Below are 19,122 nucleotides of genomic sequence, written 5' to 3'. Positions count from 1 at the left end.
CGCCCTTGGCTGTCAGGCAGGCCCGCTGGAACCCGGAGACCCTGCCACCCAGCCACTCCCTGTGGTTTTTGCAAGCTGGCACTTACCGTGCTCAGCAGAGCATGAGATGGCTGCCTCCTGGGCCCAGGAGAAGCGGCGTCTCTGCTTTAGCGATAAGGACCCAGCCTTTGCTGCCAAGCACGGCTGTGGCACCTCTGCCGTGGTCTCAGACCGCTCCAACCCCCAACGGCCGTGTGTAAAAGAAGGAAGCAAAAGTGTGGTTACTCAAGGCCACGTGACGGCCCACACCTCCTTGTTTGTTGCAGCTCTGGGGACGTTGATCAAGCTTGGGTGGGTAGTAGGAGAAAGGGCTCTGCTGAGCCCAAGGTCACTCTTGGGTTCCTGTAACCACGAAAACACCTAGAACCACATGGAAACTTACAGGGGAGGGGTAGTTGGTGGGGGAGGGGGGCGGCCCAAGCTGAGAAATGCCGCGGCACTACTCCACGGGGATGGAGTGTGGAGGTGAGAGGGCACCCGTCCTGGAAGGGAGGGAGTGACCAGATGCAAAGGAGGATGGTGGGGAAGCCAGCAAGTAAACAGACCGTTAGGACACAGTGTGGTCACGTCACCCCGGGGTGAACCAGGGAGGGGCCCCTAACCCACCCTGGGTCGGGGGCGAGTTGTCAGGAGACTCTTCCAAGGAGAAGTGGCCCTTGATCTGACAAGTAGGGGTGGGCTAGGGGTGGGCTAGGGGTGGGCTGGGCGGGCAGCCCAGGGGGAAAGCAGCGGCCCAGGGAGAGCACAGAGCAGAAGCCAAGGCTGGGAGGCCTGAGAACGCACAGACTCTCAAGGAAGCCAAGGAGGAAGGGCTGTCTCCCAGGGTCTGGCCAGTGGCTTTGTACAAGGTGTGGCTCAGGACACATGCAGAGAGAGGTTCACATCCTGCCTTGCACACAGGTTGTTTTAAACTGAAAATCAGAGCCCCAGTGGGTTGTCCACATGACAGAACCTTGATCACTTTAGGAAGCTACAGCTAGAAGGGGCCCAAAACTCAGTCTGTACAGACAGGGAAACTGAAGTCCCCAAAGAGGAAGGGAGACACTCAGAGCTTCCCGCTCCTCCCCAGCAGGTGGGGGAAGAGCCAGCCCTCAGGGGCAGGGGCTGAGAAACTCTGAAAGCCTTACCCAGGAGAGGAAGGCCACTCCTCTCATCTCCGATCATAAGCATTCCAGGTACGTCTCTTCTAGCCTGGGTTCAAAAGCACTTTGGGGGCGGGACAGTCTCTCTGCTAGGATGTGACCTGGATGTCCACCCCGAATCCCAGCGCATCCTGAACCACAGCCCGTCACCAGACCCACAGGTGTGAAGCCGAGGGCAAGATCCCTAAGATGCAGCAGTCAAGGAGAGCGAGAGGACCAGGAGTCAGGGACCTGTGTGGCCCTGGGGTGACTTCCCCCCATCCAGGTCCCAGTTCTCTATCTATAAAATAGGAAACCTCCAAAGACGGCGGGTTCTCCAAGAACTGGGGAGGATGCTGATGGCCAAGTCAGAGGGGCACGAGGGCGGCTCTGACAGGAACTTCCAGTGGGCCAATCGCCCACCTGTCGGGGTGGAGAGGGGAACAGCCATGACTTTGCAGCAGGCAAGACCCAGTGAGAGTCCAGCTCTGGGCTGACAGTCCACACAGAGAGTGACTGACCATCCCGGCCTGCCTGGGACTGAGCGGGCTCCTGGGATACGGGACTTCCAGTGCTAAAACTGGGTCAGCTCCAGGCAAAGTGGGATGAGTCGGTTGTCCTAGAGCAGGGTCCAGCCCCTCCCAGGCCATAGGGCCAGGGGACCTGGTCATTTGTTCTATTCTGAATGGGGTATCAGAGGCTGGTTAGCTTCACCTGCGGCACTGGGGTGGGGTACTGGCCAGGGGGTCCAGAGCAAGCAGATGCAGAGCCCCACATCTCCCAGATGCCTCCTTTCCTCCCTGACCCCCATGCAGCTACAAGCTGCTTCTCAGAAGATTTGGGCACAGCCTGGGGAAAAGTTAATTCTGCCACTGTCCAGCCCCCAGTCCTTTATGCCCCTGTGAGCTGTGAGAACCATCCAGGGGCAGTGCCCTGGAAGGGACCACTCTCAAGACCAGGGGCCTCGTAACTGGCCTTTTACAAGCTGCATGACCTAGGCAAGTCACTTCTCTGGAGCCTCAGTTTCCTCACCTGCAAAGCCTCGTAATACAAACGCTTAACATTTCCTTGGCCTCTGCTATGAGCCAGACGCTGTGCATCTATCCTCTCGTAGGCTCACAGCAGCCTTTGGAGGTGAGGATGCTGAGGCTCAGAGCGAGGCTGTGCCTCGCTCAAGGTCACACAGAGTCAGCGGCAGAGTCCAGGGAGCCAGAAAAAAGCCCCCAACCTCCACCCCTGGCCTGGGATCGTGCTGGCTGAGTATTTGAGTGCTGGTGAATCTTCTCTATACCAGCAAGTGCTCTATGTAAGGGGGAAGGCAATAACTTAGCAGCAGGTAAAGCTATGTCAAGGGAAGACTTGTGCCACTAAATCTGCCTTGTAGAGGAGGAAATATTGCTAAGAGGATACTGGTTCTTGGCGCCTGTGCAAAGACCAAAAAAGCACAGCACACCTCGTGGCACATAAACACCTGTAAGATGCAAGCATTCAAAGTGAGCAGGTTTCCACTTCTACAAAAGGAACCCAGAAAAGTACTCCAGAATGCCTTCAAAGATTGAAGCAATGATGTTTCACCTAAGAAATATTGGGAAGAAACATTCAAGTCCCATACAATGGAAACCTGTTCCTTAATGGGATAAGACGCAGGTGTTAAAGTCACATTTATGCTGAATGCTTGTAAAGCACTCACACCTTGTTAGGTGTAAAAGCAGGGTATAAGAATGTATAAACAGCATACTTTCAGGGGATGGACTTAGAGGATGGACTGAAAAAAAAAGCTTACAGTGCCCTGTAAGCATGACAGTGGCCCTTTCTTTCTATTTTCCTTTTCTATAATTTTAAATAGAAAAATGTATATAATGATGTATATGTCAGCTTTATTATCAGGAAAAAGATTTTAAATTCTATGAGGACTTTACAGACACCCTACATTTCAGGATGGCTAGACAATCTGCTGCTTTTGTTTGTTTCTATCCTTATGGGGTCTTTGGGGGACAGCACCTCCCACCCCCTAAGCTTGTGTTTTTCGGGGCTGCCAGCCACGGTTTCCCAATGCCCCCTGGCCACAGCGATGGGACCAATGATATCACTTCTCCAAATGCTCCTCAGCCTGACTATGGAAGATCTCCATGGAAGATTCTCTGGAGGGGTTTAGGAACCTGCTCATATCACAGACTAAACTCTCAGAGAACAACGCATTCCCTTGAATAGAATCAGGGAGCTTTTTCTGTAAAGGGCCAGAGAGCACATCTTTTCAGCTTTGTGGATCTTGTCAATAACTATTCAAGTCTGCAGTTGTAACATGGAAACAGCCATGGTCCATATGTCAATGAATGAGCATGGCTGTGTCCCAACAAAATTTTATTTACAAAAACAGGTGGAATTCATTTACAAAAACAGGTGAATTTGTCCCACAGGCTGCAGTTTGCTGACTCCTGACCTAGAAAAATGGGAGTCACTGGCTATGAGAACCAGATTGGAAAAGGGACCCACCTGGTCCCCACTGATGGGCAGAAAGAAACACTGGTCCCCTTAAGACTACACTGCTGGCTTTCTCAGTACAGGGCACATTTATTGAGCCCTGACAAGCGCCGGGCACTGGGATAAGCCACAAGCAGGACACACACTGTCCTTGTCCTCTTGGGGCCTTCAGGTTAGTGGTCAGGACAAAAGCTACCAGGTAGGGCCACTGAATGCAGCCGGGTAGAAAACACAGCCCTAAGAAACAGGAGAATTGGGTCCTTGCTTCACATTTTCTATGTGGCTTTAGGGAATTCTCTTGAGCTCTCTGAGGTTGGCTCATCTGGAAAATGGGAGATTTGAATGCTTAGTGCAAAACAACGGAAGGATTCAGTTAAGGCCTGAGAGTAAACAGGTAGGGCTGCCAATATAGGCAGAGGCCAACTGCCTCACCTCTTTGACTCCCTGAGTCCATTTACCCTAAAACTCAAGAGCAAAACCTGCCATAGGGTTCAGGATGCCATTCCTCAATGAATAAGAGCAGAAGCCCCTTCTCTGCTCCAAGTGCAGGAACTCTCTCCCTATGCAGGATTCAATGGCTCCCCATTGTTTTTAGAATGAAGACTCCAATCACCAGCATGGCTGGCAATGCCTAGCCACCCCCCTCACCCCTGGCCTCATCTCATTCACATGCCCCCTTGTTCTCTGCTCTGGCTCTTTTTTAGCTCCTTTTATGTTTCCCCCACTGACACAGGGTCTTTGCATGTGCAGTTCCTTCTGCCTGGAGCAGTCTTTACTGGTCATCACCTGGGTAACCCCTCCTCACTCTTCAGACCCAGTTCATGTGCCCCCTCCTCAGGAAAAGCCTGTCCTGCCCACCCTGCCGCATTCTGCAGTCTCAGAACCCTGTGCCCCTCTCCAATGTACATGGGATTATCTAATCAATGTCTATTTTCCCGGAAGCCCCAGGAGAAAACCATGTCTGTTTTGTTCACTGTGGCATATCCTGGGCCAAGCACAGAGCCTGGCACATAGGAATAAAGACTGCTAACATTTATCAGGTGCTTCTCTGTGCCAGACAGTGTCCTAGGCTCTTGATATATGTTAATTTGTTTCATCGTCACAATTGCCCCATGAGATAGGTACTATTAGTATTCCCACTTTATAGATGAGGAAAACCAAGGCCCAGAGAGATTAAGTAACTTGCCTAAGGTCACACAGCTAGTTAGTGGCAGAACCAGGGTTTGAACCCAGGCTGTCTGATTACAGAGCCTGCATTCAATCAGATAAAAGGTTGTTGAATAAATATGTAAGTAATTCCAGCTTTTCCTGGCTGGCCCTGCCTGTGATGATTGGTCCAAGGGAATGGTTGCAACGCTCCCCGCCACCCTCTAACCTGAAGTGAGCAGCTGGGGTGTGGAGCAGGAATTACAATCAGCAAAGCCAATGGGTGGTAAGTTCCTTTCTCTATCAGAGTCCAGTGGTGGGCTAGCCTGGGAACAAAGGCTCACTTATGGGCCTTTTGGGAAAATGTGGTCCTGGGCATTAACTAAAGCCTGTTACTGCTGGAGCAGCCCCATCTTAAAGGGAATGGCGTGGCTCCTTGGGCACCAACTGGACGACTAAGGATTTGATATCCAAACAGTCCACAACCTCCTTATACTCGGACCCTCCTAGATGATCATTTGTGCGCTAAATGCGGTCGTGCTTCCGTCAGCTGATGGGTGAAAGTGCTGCAGCTGCCACATGGTGACGGTCACAGCCTCACGGTGGGCCTCACCACTGCCTGTACAGCTCTGCTTGTGCAGAGGCCTATTTGGTTGTTGCTCCTTAGTCGTTTCTGGTTGTGGAGTGCGGTGGGAAACCGTTCTTATGAAACTTAATACCATAGAGACAAAGAGAGGAAGCATTAGGTGCCCAAAGCCAGCAGAGCTTAGCTCCATCGTGGTATTCACCAGACATAAGCTGGTCAGTTGTTGAGGAAAACGAGAAAAAAAAAAAAAAAAAAAACACTTGTGGACTTCTGGAAATATGTGGATAGGCAAGGACTGTATCTGACAGGCCAGGAGTAGCTGAGATCCGATCATCTTTGTAATTTGCTGGGGACCCGCGGGGCCCCTCCCTCACAAGATGCCCACTTCCTGTAGGACCCTATGCCCATTTCCCCGAAAATGGAAAAAACTGCAGGAAAACGGGGGTGGCGTCCCCATAGAATCACGCCTGCCTTCCTAAGTGGCCATCATGCCTCCTAGGAAGCTGGGGCTCAGGGAAGGGCCCAGGTAGGCCAGACCGCAAAGCCTGTGGCTTCCTCTCAGACAAACAGGAGTCCAGTTGGCAGCACAGCAGTTTTCAAATTTACCCACAGGACCCTTTGTTCAAGTGAAAGCCAAGCTCTCATGAAACAGAGAACAGAGATATTCTAATAAAAGGCCCAGCCCTGGAGAGGCAGAGGGGAACCAAACCCAAATGCCTGCCCTTCCCTTCCTCCTCCCCACACACCCTCTTTGGCCCAAGGGAGGGCTCACAGGCTGCCATTGGTTGATTTGAATGTCCGAAGGGGAAACGGCCACTTTGGGGGCCACCACAGCCAGGATGTCATTCTGTTAGGGGAACCAATGACCCAAACTGCCCTCCCTGGCAAGGCCCAATAGTAACCACTTGCATGAGTTAGCTGACAACAGGACCTCCTGGCAAGGAATGCAGAACTGACAAGCTACCACCAACCAGAAGAATTCGGGAAAGGTCAGGAGACGCCGGTCCCTATGTCCCTACCAACCTCCCAGAATCCTTCTCGCTAGAATCTATCTTGGCTGAGTGACACACGTACCACCAGGTAGGACCATGAGTCAGAATGATTGGCCAGAGACAACCTGGAAACTAACCCCATCACCATTAAACCCGAGACTGTGAGCCACGTGGCAGAGCAGTTCTCCTGGGGTCCCTCACCCTGCTGCTCTCGGCCCGGGCGCCCCTTCCCAATAAAGTCTCTTGCTTTGTCAGCACGTGTGCCTCCTCGGACAATTCATTTCTGAGTGTTAGACAAGAGTCCACTCTTGGGCCCTGGAAGGGCTCCCCCTTCCTGCAACAATTCCCCTCTCAAATGGGAACAGAACTTTGAGGAGTTCACATTCAGCCTGATTCTGGCTGCCTCTCAGGAGCTGGCTGCTGGGATGGGAGCCTGCAAAGTAAGCCAGTCCTCCAGAGTGGACAGGGACTCTCCAGGGCTCACTGGGTCAGCTTAGAGTGGACAGTGGCCAGCGCAGGCGCTGGTCCCAGACCTAGAAGGCCAGACGGCAATCAAATCTAAAAAAGTGCTCCAGACTCCATGATTTTTCCAAGGAGCACAGCAGCTGAAGAAATCAATGCCTCCAAGGAGCCACCCCAAGCACTGGGCCTGGGCTTGGCCCTAAAGGTACAAAGACGTAGAACTCTGGACCTCGGAACTCAAGGGGCTCTGATGAGGGAGTCAGAGCTGCATGAGGCAGCAGTTTTGGTTGCAGACAAACTCAACTCAAACCGGCTTAGGTGGCAGTAGGATTCCTGGGGTAACTCGTGCAGCAGGATCTCGGGCATGGACTTAGGGAGCAGAAGGGACCCAGAGCGCTTTCTCCATCACTGTGTACCTGTCCTGCCTGCCTGCTAGCTCCCTGCACCCCCAAATCCCAGGCCTTTGTAAAGGAGAACTCAGATTTGCCGGCACTGAAGGGGGCGGGCTTGCTGGTCCAGCCTGGGGTGGACTGTGGTCAGGGGAGGGTCATAATCTGGAAGCAAAGCACTGTTGCCCAGATAATCCAATAGGTATCCCCATCTCAGATAATAATGTCTATATTTTCAATTCACTCATTCAACAAGTATTTATTAACACCGTATGCCAGAATCTAGGGATACCATAGTCAAGTTCCCGTCCTGTTCTCATTCAATTTGGGAGACAGAAACTCAATGAGTTGATAGAGCTGGTGGTGATAGGTGTTATGAGCCCTGCAGACACTGGGGGTGGGGGGAAGGATGGGTGGTCCAGAGAGAACAGCACATGTGAAAGCTCAGAGGTAGGAGGCCTTGTGACAAGGGGACATCAGGAGACGAGGTCAGGAAGTCGAGGGCCAGCCTCAACTTATTGTGAGGATCTTATAGCTCTTATTGAGTGGGATGAAAAGCCAATGGAGGGTTTGGGGCCTAAAAACAGGAGTCAGCCAACGTTTTCCTGAAGGGCCAGATTGTAAATATTTCAGGCTTTGTGACCATTGGGTCTCATTGTAACTACTCAACTCTGAGGGTGTACAGTGAAAGCAGCCATAGATGCTGCTCAAACAAATGGGCGTCGCTATGTCCCAATAAAATTTATGGACACTAAAACTTGAATTTGACGAAATTTTTACGTGTCACTGGGCTTTTTCCAGCCATTTCAAAACGTAAAAAAGCTCTTCTTAGCTTGTGGGCTGTACAGAAACTTTCAGTGGGCTGTATTTGGCCTGTGGCCCTTTGTTTACCCAACCCTGCTTTCATACCTTAGGAGGTTACTCTGGCTGCTGTGTTGAGAACAGACTAAAGCAGGGGACAACAGGAAGCTTGGTTTGGAAGATGTGATGGTTAACTTTTATGTGTCAACTTGACTGGGCCACAGGGTACCTAGAAATTTGGTCAAGTGCTATTCTGGGTGTGTCTGTGAAGATGTTTCTGGGTGAGATGAACATTTGAACTGGTGGACTGAGGAAAGCAGACTGCCCTGCCCAGTGTGAGTGGGTGGGCCTCATCCAATCAGTTGAAGACCAGACTGGAACAGAAAGGCTCAGTAAGCGGGAACCCCTTGCCTGACTGCCTCTGAGCTTGGCTTTTTGCTGCCTTTGGACTCAAACTGAAACACTGGGTCTCCAGTTGGCTGACTGGAGATATGGGAACTTGGCCTCCATAATCATGTGAGCCCATTCTTATAATGAATCTCTCACTATGTATATGGACACATCTTATTAGCTCTGTTTCTCTGGAGAACACAGAAGAAGCTCAGTTCATTTCAGAGACGATGGGGGCATGAACTAGCAGGGTTACAGCAGCGGTGTGAGAAGTAGCTGGAATATGGATGTATTTTGAAGCTGGAGCCAACATGAGTGGCTGAGAGGAGACAGGAACCAGGTGGGAGGGAGGAAGGGTCAAGTCAAGGGGGCTCTCCTAAGGGAAGCTGAAGAGCTGGAGATAAGAGGGGAACCACTTGTGTCTCTCTCAGAGATCTTGACAAATTCTGTTCTAGAAAACATCACTCTGGAAGCAAAAAGGGAACAGGCGGGCAGAGGTAGAGGAACCAGTTACAAGGCTGTTCAAACAATGTGGGCTGGTCACTCTACAAGGGGGGGGGGGGTGGTTTCTGGCAGGTGCCCAGATGCCCATATGGGAATCTCCACCTTGCCGTCTTTTGTGACATTTTAATCCACTGCCCTGGTAGAAACTGACCAGGGCGGTAAGAACTCGCTTGTCACTTTGGGAACGGCCGTTGAGAATGGCAGTACGTTAACCAAGAGGTGCTTTGTCTACCTTCTACAATCCAAATAGCAACTTGGCACAGAAATGAAACTGCAACAACTTCCTATTATACATGGGGCAACTTCCCAGTTCTCAGATCTTGTTGCTTAGAGCTCCAAAGCTTGGATTTTGTTGCTGAAACCCTGAAGGTTGATTTCTCGACCTTCAGGGAACTGAGCTTCAGTCCAAACAATTGGGCCACTTGGTCACTGGCTCCACTCCAATTTTCTGCAGGCCTCTTAAAATCTCGTATTTCCTCAGTGAATGCCAAGATGAATGGAACCATGGTGGGGAGGGGTGGTTTAGAAATGAGTAATGAGAAGATAGCAGGGCTGTGAACAAGGTGAAGGCTGCCCTGCCCCCTCAGCTGCTGCAGCACCTCAGGGGCCCCGGGACGCTGTGCGTGACCCGTTCACACTGTGATCGGTCTGCATCACCTGGACTAGTTGGCCGTGAAGGTGCGGAAGGTACTTACTTTGTGTTTGAAGCCCTCAAGCAGAGCCCTGACACCAGGCCAGCTCCTTGTCCTTCCCCTTTCAGACACTGATGACTGTCTGTTTCTTTCAACCCCAAAGCTTTCCCTATACCCACAACTGTCTGCCGGGCCTTTGTCTGAATCATTTCTCTCCAGTGCTGCTCCAAACCCACCACATCATCCTTTCCAAAAATATTCACTGAGTCTTTCAGATCAGCATGAGGAAGCCTCCATTAAAAAAACAACAACAAAAAACTCAGCACCTAGTGATTCTGGTAACAGAAGAGATCTGTCCACTTGCTTTTCAACTGCTTCCCAACCTAATTTAGAAATTCAGAAAAAATCCAATTAATGAAAAATTACCCACAACTGCTACCCTACATAGCAACATTTGTGGTCTTTACCCTACACAGAAATATTCATTATATCAATATAGGCACATATCCCTAAAAGGGTTTGTCAAAAACAATCTATTCCGGGGTGGTTAATAACTGAGCCACCCTCTGCTGGACTAATTTTCACTCTTCCAGTTCCCAAACATGCCTCCCGCTACTGTCCTTGGGACAAAATTCCCAGAGGTGAAAATCCTGGGCTAACAGGTAAGGACGTCGAAAACTCCTGATATACCCTGTCAACCTGCCCTCGGCAGGAGTACCAGTTTACACACACTCCCTCCGGCAGTGGAGGAAAAAACGTTTTTCATCTGAAAAAGGAACAAAGGGCACTGTGCAGCTGCCCACCTGCAGAAGGAGAGGTGTGTGTCCTTGACCGTCTCGGGTCTGTGACCCAATGATGGCTTTAGGACGTGGGAACGTGCTATCAGCATAAAGGGATGGGCTGCTTCGAGTTAACTGATTCTGAAGAGCCAACCAAAATTCTTCTGGACACAGAACACCAAGTACAGCAAGGGAAGTAGGCTTTAAAAAGTGGAAGTTCTCCCTCAATGGGGCCTGGCTGGCTGTCTGGGGCTAACGTGGTAACCCTGGGTCTTCTGGCAAAGGAGCAAGGCGGCCAAGGTGAGAAACCAGTTGGTCGTAAACGCCCTGCACCACGCATCTGCCCCCTGACTGGGGGCACCGAGGGGCTGCAGACGGAAGCAGCCGACTTCCACTTCCTGCAACCACAGACGGGCTGACCACGACCCTGGCTGCCGTTCTCCTCACAGACTACAGCAACTTCAGGAAGAGGGTGTTTGAGGACGGGAGGCTTCGTGCCAACTAGTCATCATAGTGACATTTAGAGAAACCAAATGGAGGGAAATTCTTTGCTACCATCACTGAGATGTCATGGGACAATGTTTCAGTGCACAAAGGGAAGCGGAGAGAGGGCCAAGAAATTCAAGTGACCTTGAAAACCTTCTGCTGGAATAAAAAGCACAGCTAAGCCAAGAGTACTGGGCTGCCTACTGAAGAAAGAGCTGCTTTCCAAGGCCCCCATTCCCAGGGAATCAGCTTGTCGTAGGACCCATGGTGGCCGTGCAGTGGGCTCCTTGGGTGGCCAGACGCAGCTATTCCTCTCACCTGAACTCTACGCAAGTCTTGTCCCTCCTTCACAATTCGGGGCTCATCCAGACCGGCTATCTGCCCCAGATCCGCCCCTGGCAGAGGCTGGAGGCAGGATAGACCCCACTCCACCTGCGAAACCCGGGGCCCACCCACATGTGCCCCATACTTACCCCCCGAGAGGGTGGTTCCACCGAGTCAGAGATGCTGGGTCAGGCAGCAAGCTGCATGCTGCCTCAAAGACAGTGGGCGTGCAAAATAAACACGGACACCGTTTGGTAATCAATGTTTTTTTTTTTTATCTTTGAAAATGGAAGCAAGTGTTTTGACAGAATACGATGGCCGCTCTATAAGAGCCGATCTAGGAGTAATTCACTGGTTTTCCTCTGGGATAGCACGGATTTAAAAAAAAAAAGGCAAAACAGGAAAAATAATCCACAGAGCTTGAGGCGCCAACTGAGACTGGCGGGGAGTCCGTTCATTAAATAAGCCATACACTACACACTAAGATCAGGATAACTCACCCTCGCCCTCCTCTTCTCTCCGAACCGCATTCCCTACGGTGTTTCACCGCCATCACCAATTTTGTTCACTTAATTAATTGGGTGTCAGAACCTTAGAACACTTCTGAATCTTAAAAATGAAGGTCCTCAGCAGATTATGTTGATAAAGAAACACATACAGGTTTGAATATAAACCACTGTTATTGTTTTCTTAACACCTCATTATCCACTTTAATATTTAAAGCACACATGCACACACACACAAAACCACACCAAACATTCAGATGCCCTGAAACCATGGAGACGGCAATCCCAGGACTGGTAAAGAACACGGTACCTTCTTCTCTACTCAGACACGAGGACGGCTTGACCATGCAGCCCAACCCACCGACGCCACGCTCTGCCTCAGCCTGGGTCCCCGCGCACAGACGCTTCCAGCCAGTCCCAAACCGTCCCCACACCAGCAAGAGCACGTGCAAGCGTCCCCGCCATGGTCCTAATGCATGACACGATTCACGTTCCACCACAGGCACTCAGCCCTTCCAAAGCAGAGGCTCCTTAAATCTTGTTTCTCAAGCACGCACTCTGAGAAAATGGAAATGGAGAGAAGTCCCAGCTAACCCGGGTGTGGGGCAGGCCATGGGAGATCAGTGTCTGGCCGGGGGCTGGGTAGTCTCTGTGCTCGGACCCAGCCACGGTGCAGCTACAGGGGGGCGTGGGGGAGTTCGTGAAGAGGGTGCGCAGGGACCAGCTGCACCATCCAAGCTACAGCAGACGCCTACTTCCTTCTCGACCCTTCTCCCCAGTCTCAATATCAATATTCAACAGCACCCTCTGGCCTCAGCTTAGCAGAATGCAGTTAGCACCGAAAGGCAGGAGGAGGGAGGGACGGCCGGCCGAGGGAGCCCTGAGAGAGGGGGCTGCATACAGGAGGGAGAAGAAAGGGCAGGAGCTCCAGGGGGCAGCACGGGACACGCGGGAAAGCAGAGGATCACGCAGGGCGAACGCTTCCCTCCAGGTCCCCTAGTCTGTCTCACCCCATCCCAGGGTACTCGGGAGCCAGGCCAGCTGCTGAAAGGGACAAGTAGGGACATCCCACAGCACGTGTGCCTCCTCGTCCTGGACACCCTTGTCAAGTACTGACCAAAACCTGGAACATGACGTTAAAGTGATGAAGGTAACAGATTCTATGTGTGCAACAAAACCGCAGAAACACATGCTAGTTTAGGTTCGATTATAATCATCTGAAGCACAGGATAACCAAGAAGCAAAGTTCCATTCTGGTACAACCACCCAATTTCTAGAAAAGAGAAAGGAAACGATTCGATATGAGCTTTTTTTTGATCAGAAGACTCAATGGAAAGGGAGGGGTGGGAATATGAATCCACATGATTTTTCAAGTCTTCCTTTTGTACAGTCATTAAGATGACCAGGTTTGTGCTGCAAAGAAGCCAGCACAGTGTGGCTACTGCTCTGATTGTTCTCAGATGAATGTTTATACAAAATAATATCTTCATTTAGTTTATAAACATACACAGTGCTGTCCCTTTCAAATTAAGGAGAAAAAAAAACCCCACACACAAATACTGCAAAGTAGCAAAATACAAAGAAAAAAAAGCTACTTTTGGTTTTGGCAACATTAAAAAAAAAAAAGAAATATAAAAAGCAATGTGGCATTGGTCCCTGTTTGTAAAAAACAAAAACAAAAAAACCAAAAAAAACCAAAGGTACTTGGGCAGGACACTGAATCAGAATTGGTTGGTTTTCTAAAATTCAGAATATCGGGGATTTTCAAAGTAGCACTTTTGTCTTTTAGAAGTTCACAAGTCACATAACACTTAAAACATCAAAAAAAGCTTTCTGGTAAAAAGCTCAGCTTTTAAATCACATTTTGTTTCTGCAAATTTGGGAGACGAGTTGAGTCCTTACTGGAATGTGGCCTATCGCTGGTCGACAGATCTGAAATGTCTCCAAGTGGCAGTGCCTCCCTTTCGCCCTCCCTGGGACCACACCAACTACCAGCCACGAGCGCGCGTTCTTGCTCCGTCTGCGGGGTGGGGGGTGGACCTTCAGGCTGCTATCTTTGCCATCTGCTGTTCTAACTTGGAAATACGCTCATCTTGATTGCAGATTGTGTCTTTTATAGATTTGATCTCTTTCAATATCTCATCCAATTTGGCTTCATTTTGCTAAGGAAACAAAAAAAGAGGGGAGGGAAGAGGGTGACTAAAAAGCAGCAATATTCAGCACAGGTAGAATGCACGGGGTATAACTGTGACCTTCCATTTTGGAAGTGGCAGATTGCAGCGGCCCCGCTGAGCCTTGTAGGCACGCCAGGAATGCTGGCTGGGCCAACTGGCACCCACAGCAAAGCAACAGTGTATCACGGCTCCTGGCCCCACCTGTGCGCCTACCTGGATGGAGACTCCTGGGACACAACCAAACTGCAGGAAGAGATTGATCCCTGCAAGGCTGCCGCATATCCCAACCACCCCGATCAGCCAACTCCAGCAGGAGCATCTTCTATGTGACCAGGATGACGGGTGACCCTCCAGAGGCTACTGAGCTCCTATCAGCTCCTAGAAAGGTCCTTGGGAAATATATCCCTTGCCCTGCCTGCTCCTCTAAAGAGCCTGAGCTTCTCCCTCGTGGAGCTGATTCTTCTGCAGGAAACCCTGCAGCCCCCAAAGTTGTGGTGCCTCATGTGGCTTGCTCGGTCACAGTCAAAACACTTAGCTCCTGAGGGCACTTTGCCTCTTGTTTCTGCCACCTCCACATCGACAATTCCTGGCCCCTCCTGGCCCCCAGAACTCCATTCTACAGCCTGCCAACGCCAGCCCCCTCTCCTCCCTGGCTTGACACTGCTCTCCCGTGGCCACAGGGGTCTTCACTGTTAGCCTCTGGTCTCCATCACTCCCCTGAAACAATTCTTGCCAAGATGCCCAGGATCATCTCTGCCTCTAAGTCCCACTCACCCCAGATCCTTCTGCCACTCAAACACTTAGCAAATTCTAAAATCTCTCACCACTCCCTCCTTCCTGGGGCCGCATCTTCCCGGCATCGGTAACAGACTGACTTCTATCCTGGTCATCATAAAAAAGAGAGCTAAAGGAGTCAAACTCATAAATGTCACGTGATCAAGGTGGTTCCTACAAACAGTGCCTGTTACCATGACTGAACCCCATCCATCCAGCGGGGACAGTGCCCGCAGACGCCCAGGCTGGCAGGCGTGTTCGGGAGGGCCAGGCCGAGATGGCCCAGCACGCCCCAGGCCCTGCGGTCCTTACCACGCCGGCCGCGTCTGCAGTCTTCTTGGGGACACTGATCAGGTCGCACTTCTTGTTTGCCGTGGGCTTGCTGTCCAGAATGTTCTTCTTGACCACCTTGAGGTCCCTGTTTTTGCCGGGAATGTATCCGTGCTTCAGGGAGATGAGGAGTGGATCTGCATTCCTCCCCTCGAACCACTCTTCCGCCTCCAGCGCCGCTTCGGGCCCCGCCGTGTCAGGGTACAGGTCATCCTGGAAAAGGTCAGACTACACGAGACACAGTGGAGAAATCCACAGGTAAGGAAGGAAGCTCTGGGGTTTTTAAAACTTTTTTAAAACATGGATTGCCTAGACAACTGGGCACTTACCTTCCTGGGGACAGTCATGATAATAGGCTCACACTTTCTCTCGTGAAGTTTGAAGAATCTTCAAAGGAGAAATAAAGGCAAAGTTGCATTAAGTGAAACAGGAGGCCAAGTAACGGGCTTAATAATTCACTCGTACATTCTGTGTTTGCCCATCACCTCATCTGACGCATCCTGGGGAGCAGGTAGAATTCAGCGTTCCCATTTCACAGAGGAGAAAATAGAAGCTGAGAGTAGCTATGCTAGGGAACAGCGGATAGGAGACACGAACAGAGGCCTATGCATTATGGTGACAGTCAAGTTCCAATTACCTGGGGGCAAATCAACTGTGGGGAAATGATTAACACCACCGACAATGAACCACTTATGAGAAAATTACCAAGTCAGAAGACAATTACCAAGCCAGAAGACAATGAACACCCATGTCTCAAAGAGTACTTATGACCTGGATGCCACGTCTGCTGCCAACATGAAGTGGCTGAACTTTCGTTGAGTGTAAATAGGATTTTTAAAAAGGAAACGAAAACAATCCTACGAATTAAATGTTGGCATCCGAGCAAACCACATCATGCATAACACTTAAGAAAAGTCTGGAATTATCCAGGGTGTGGGAAGAGTAGGAAGACCAAGCCCAAAACCTGTGCGGTCGGCTCGGTGGTGGGAAGGCTGGCCTGGGTTGGATGGCCAGCTCCACCCCCCACACCTAGGCACCTGCCCACCTGACCCAGCCTCGAGCTCCTCATCCACATGGGGGGTAAACCAGCACCCGCCTCACAGCATGGGTATGAAGAGAAAGGGGATCCGGGCCATGTGATTAGCACAGTGCCCAACACGTAACCAACACCCCAGAAATACTGAGGAAACAGGAGGCGTCCTGAATGACTTCCTTATACAGTCATCCCTCGGTATCTGCGGGGGATGGGTTCCAGGACCTGCTGTGGACACCAAAATCTGCGGATGCTCAAGTCCCTTCCATAACATGGCACAGCATTTTATACTCTAAGTCATTCTAGATTACTTACAATACCCAGCACAACGTAAATGTTATGTAAACAGTTGTAAACACAAAGTAAATGCTACGTAAATGGTTTCCCATGCGCCACAAATTCAAGTTTTGCTTTTTGGAACTTTCTGGAACTTTTGTTTCCAAATATGCTCAATCCTTGGATTTGGAACTCGCAAATACAAAGGGCCGACTACATCTTTTAAACTTTTAGATGACAGTAAAATAAATGTGTTCCCAAATCCTGAATGTAATTTTGAAGTTCAGATTCAATCTGTTTTGAACCACATTTTGATTAGTTTGATTTAAGCCACAATTTAGAATTATCTGTGACAGCTTTCCTTCATTATTCTAGCTATAGAGTTGAAGGTATTATTAAAAAAACAAACAAAAAAACCCGTGCAGTGATTAATATAAAAAAAAGGGCTCATAAAAATTTCTTCTATTTTTAAAGACGTGTCAATTATTTATTTGTGTGACCAGGTCAGCACACTTAGAAAAATGTCCATATAAATGCAGTGTTATAAAAACTCCACAGAGTAGTCCAGAGAGGCGGAAGTTACAACACACAGCTGAGCTTCCTAAGCCAAGCTAACCTAACACCCGCTGTGGATCTTTGTTTCTCTAGTTTCGGATCTGTGGGCTCCACAACCGGGTTTGGAACCTGGCTGGTCCCTCTGCAGGGCAGGAAAACCATCCCTCATTTCCATCCCAGGGACAGGCTCTTCCTGGTTGCCTCCCAGGGGACGCTGGCCACAGCTGTAGCCTGAAGACAAGCGACCATGGTTTCACTACTTAAATTAGGGTGTGATACGCCCCAGTGAAGCCTCTTAACCGCTGCATTTCAAGTTTATCATCTGACGGATGGGGAGGGCACAGCTGGATGAAATGATTTTTTTTTTTTTTTTTTTTTTTTTTTTTTTTGCGGTATGCGGGCTTCTCACTGCTGTGGCCTCTCCCGTTGTGGAGCACAGGCTCCGGACGCGCAGGCTCAGCGGCCATGGCTCACGGGCCCAGCCGCTCCGCGGCATGTGGGATCTTCCCAGACCGGGGCACGAACCCACGTCCCCTGCATCGGCAGGCGGACTCGCAACCACTGCGCCACCCGGGAAGCCCTGGATGAAATGATTTTGAAGGGTTTCTTCTTGCTCTCAAACTCCACGTTTCTAAGAACGGGCAGGAAACAAGATACTAATTCTATGATTCTACTGCACACACAACAGGTAGAAAGACTCAGGAGTGGACACGAACGGCGTAAGCAGGCTGAACACTTTCCGATACCGATTCTTTACCTGGCAATCTCACATTTGTTGACATCGAGTCCCCTCTTGGGCATGTAACCCATCCCCCTCTGAGGCTCCTTGCTGCTGAATGTGTTGAGGTAGTGGACATACGGGGATTCGTCCGTGATCTCAAAATAGCGGATACTGCTGTCGCCCTACAAGAAATCGGAGACAGGTTTGTGTTTCACGTTAGCCGAAATATCTGATTTAGGTGGGTGTCTCTCTCCTCTATACACCCAGCACTGCCTGGGACTCCGCTACGCTGGCTGACCTTTCCTCCCCTTAGGAGGCTTGCCTCGAGCACATGATGGTTTCTCTTCCTGGCAGAGCAAGCCCTCGCTTATGCAAGGCTAGCACGCCCTTTAAACAGCCTCCTCCGCCTCCTCCTGAAGGTTCTGACTTTCCTGCACTGAGTCTGGCACCGAGTCAGAGTCGGAGCGGAAAGGTTAACACCTCCACCCAACAACTGCGCCACAACAAACAAACAAACAAACAGAAGACCAAGAGGGGCTAGCAGGCAATTACTGATTTTTCAGCATACCTCCACGGGCACAGACCTGAGGGCACTAACACCAGACAATCGGATAATAAGAAGTAAGATTTTTCTAATGAAGAGACATTGGTTTTAGTGAGTAACCTTTAACTTCAGAGGAGAAGAGGAGAATGCTATCCCATTACAATGTGTCAAGTTCTGTGATAATTTGGCTTAGAATGGTCAGATTTTTTTGAAGACCTGAAGCACGTGCTAGCCTCTCAGTGTAAATAACTGTAGCACAGTTACATGAACCTGAACAATGAAGGCAATCCTGCCTGAGGGGAGAGATGTGTGTGTAAGAAGAAGTGATAAATAGCTAGGCAGTACTCTGCCCTAACAACCCTCTCCTTTCTCATATTTCCATTTGTTTCAATGATGTAACTATCTAAAGCAATGGAAGACAAGCTAATCATACACTATTTGTTTTCTACATACTCACAGTAACTTTCCACCCAGTGTTAGTAACATCTGGGTAACAATGCAGTCTATGGCAGCTGTTAACATCTCAAGTAAAATAACTTTCAAGGAAACAGACAAGATCTCAGTTTCTAAATAACTGACCTATAAAAATGTCAAGCAGCCCACTCCATCAACTGTGAACAGAAGTAAAACACCCCCAGCTTCATCCCCAGCAAGGGACTATCTGACAGGCTTGGGGAAGGGAACACATCAACAGCTCCATTTGTATTAATTCATTTATTTCAACTACAAAAATTCTAAGGGAAATTGAGCCTACAGAAGAATAAGGAATACTGAGGTCTTTACCTTCTAAAATGAGGTAACAGTAATGATAATAAAGCTACCAACACTTTAGTTAGGCAGAAATCACCAGGCAGCAGGAAGGTGTCCTGAGTTCAGTGTGGGGTCTTCTTGTAACAACTGTCACCTCCTGACACTTGAGTCAGGCCATGTAATTGCAAGGCCTGGGCCTTAACACTGAACTCCAGGAGCGAGAACCCTCTGGAGAGTCTCTGAGGCCCTCAAAAGCTTGTACCCACAGAGCACTATTCTCTATACAATTGCTCATCTACTAAATCTCTGAAGGATAAACTTTTCTTC

The 19,122-nt window shown here is 49.9% G+C and overlaps 1 protein-coding gene across 1 annotated transcript in view; it reads right to left on the bottom strand.

The window, feature by feature from the left end:
* Positions 1 to 12,830: 12,830 nt before the first annotated feature.
* CORO1C (coronin 1C) overlaps positions 12,831 to 19,122 on the bottom strand; it is a 51,156-nt gene continuing 44,864 nt past the window's right edge. Inside the window, exons 7-10 of the mRNA XM_079716985.1 lie at positions 17,538 to 17,683; positions 15,246 to 15,303; positions 14,899 to 15,144; positions 12,831 to 13,800 (exon numbers count right to left, since the gene is read on the bottom strand). Of these exons, the coding sequence (XP_079573111.1) occupies positions 13,681 to 13,800; positions 14,899 to 15,144; positions 15,246 to 15,303; positions 17,538 to 17,683 (570 nt within the window). The 3' untranslated portion in view covers positions 12,831 to 13,680. The remainder of the gene's footprint in view (positions 13,801 to 14,898; positions 15,145 to 15,245; positions 15,304 to 17,537; positions 17,684 to 19,122) is intronic.

The sequence above is a fragment of the Hyperoodon ampullatus genome (assembly GCF_949752795.1).
Source record: "Hyperoodon ampullatus genome assembly, chromosome: 13".
In the NCBI taxonomy this organism is placed as follows: domain Eukaryota; kingdom Metazoa; phylum Chordata; class Mammalia; order Artiodactyla; family Ziphiidae; genus Hyperoodon; species Hyperoodon ampullatus.
Note: the sequence above shows the minus strand (reverse complement) of the source record. Positions and strands in the feature narration are given on the sequence as shown.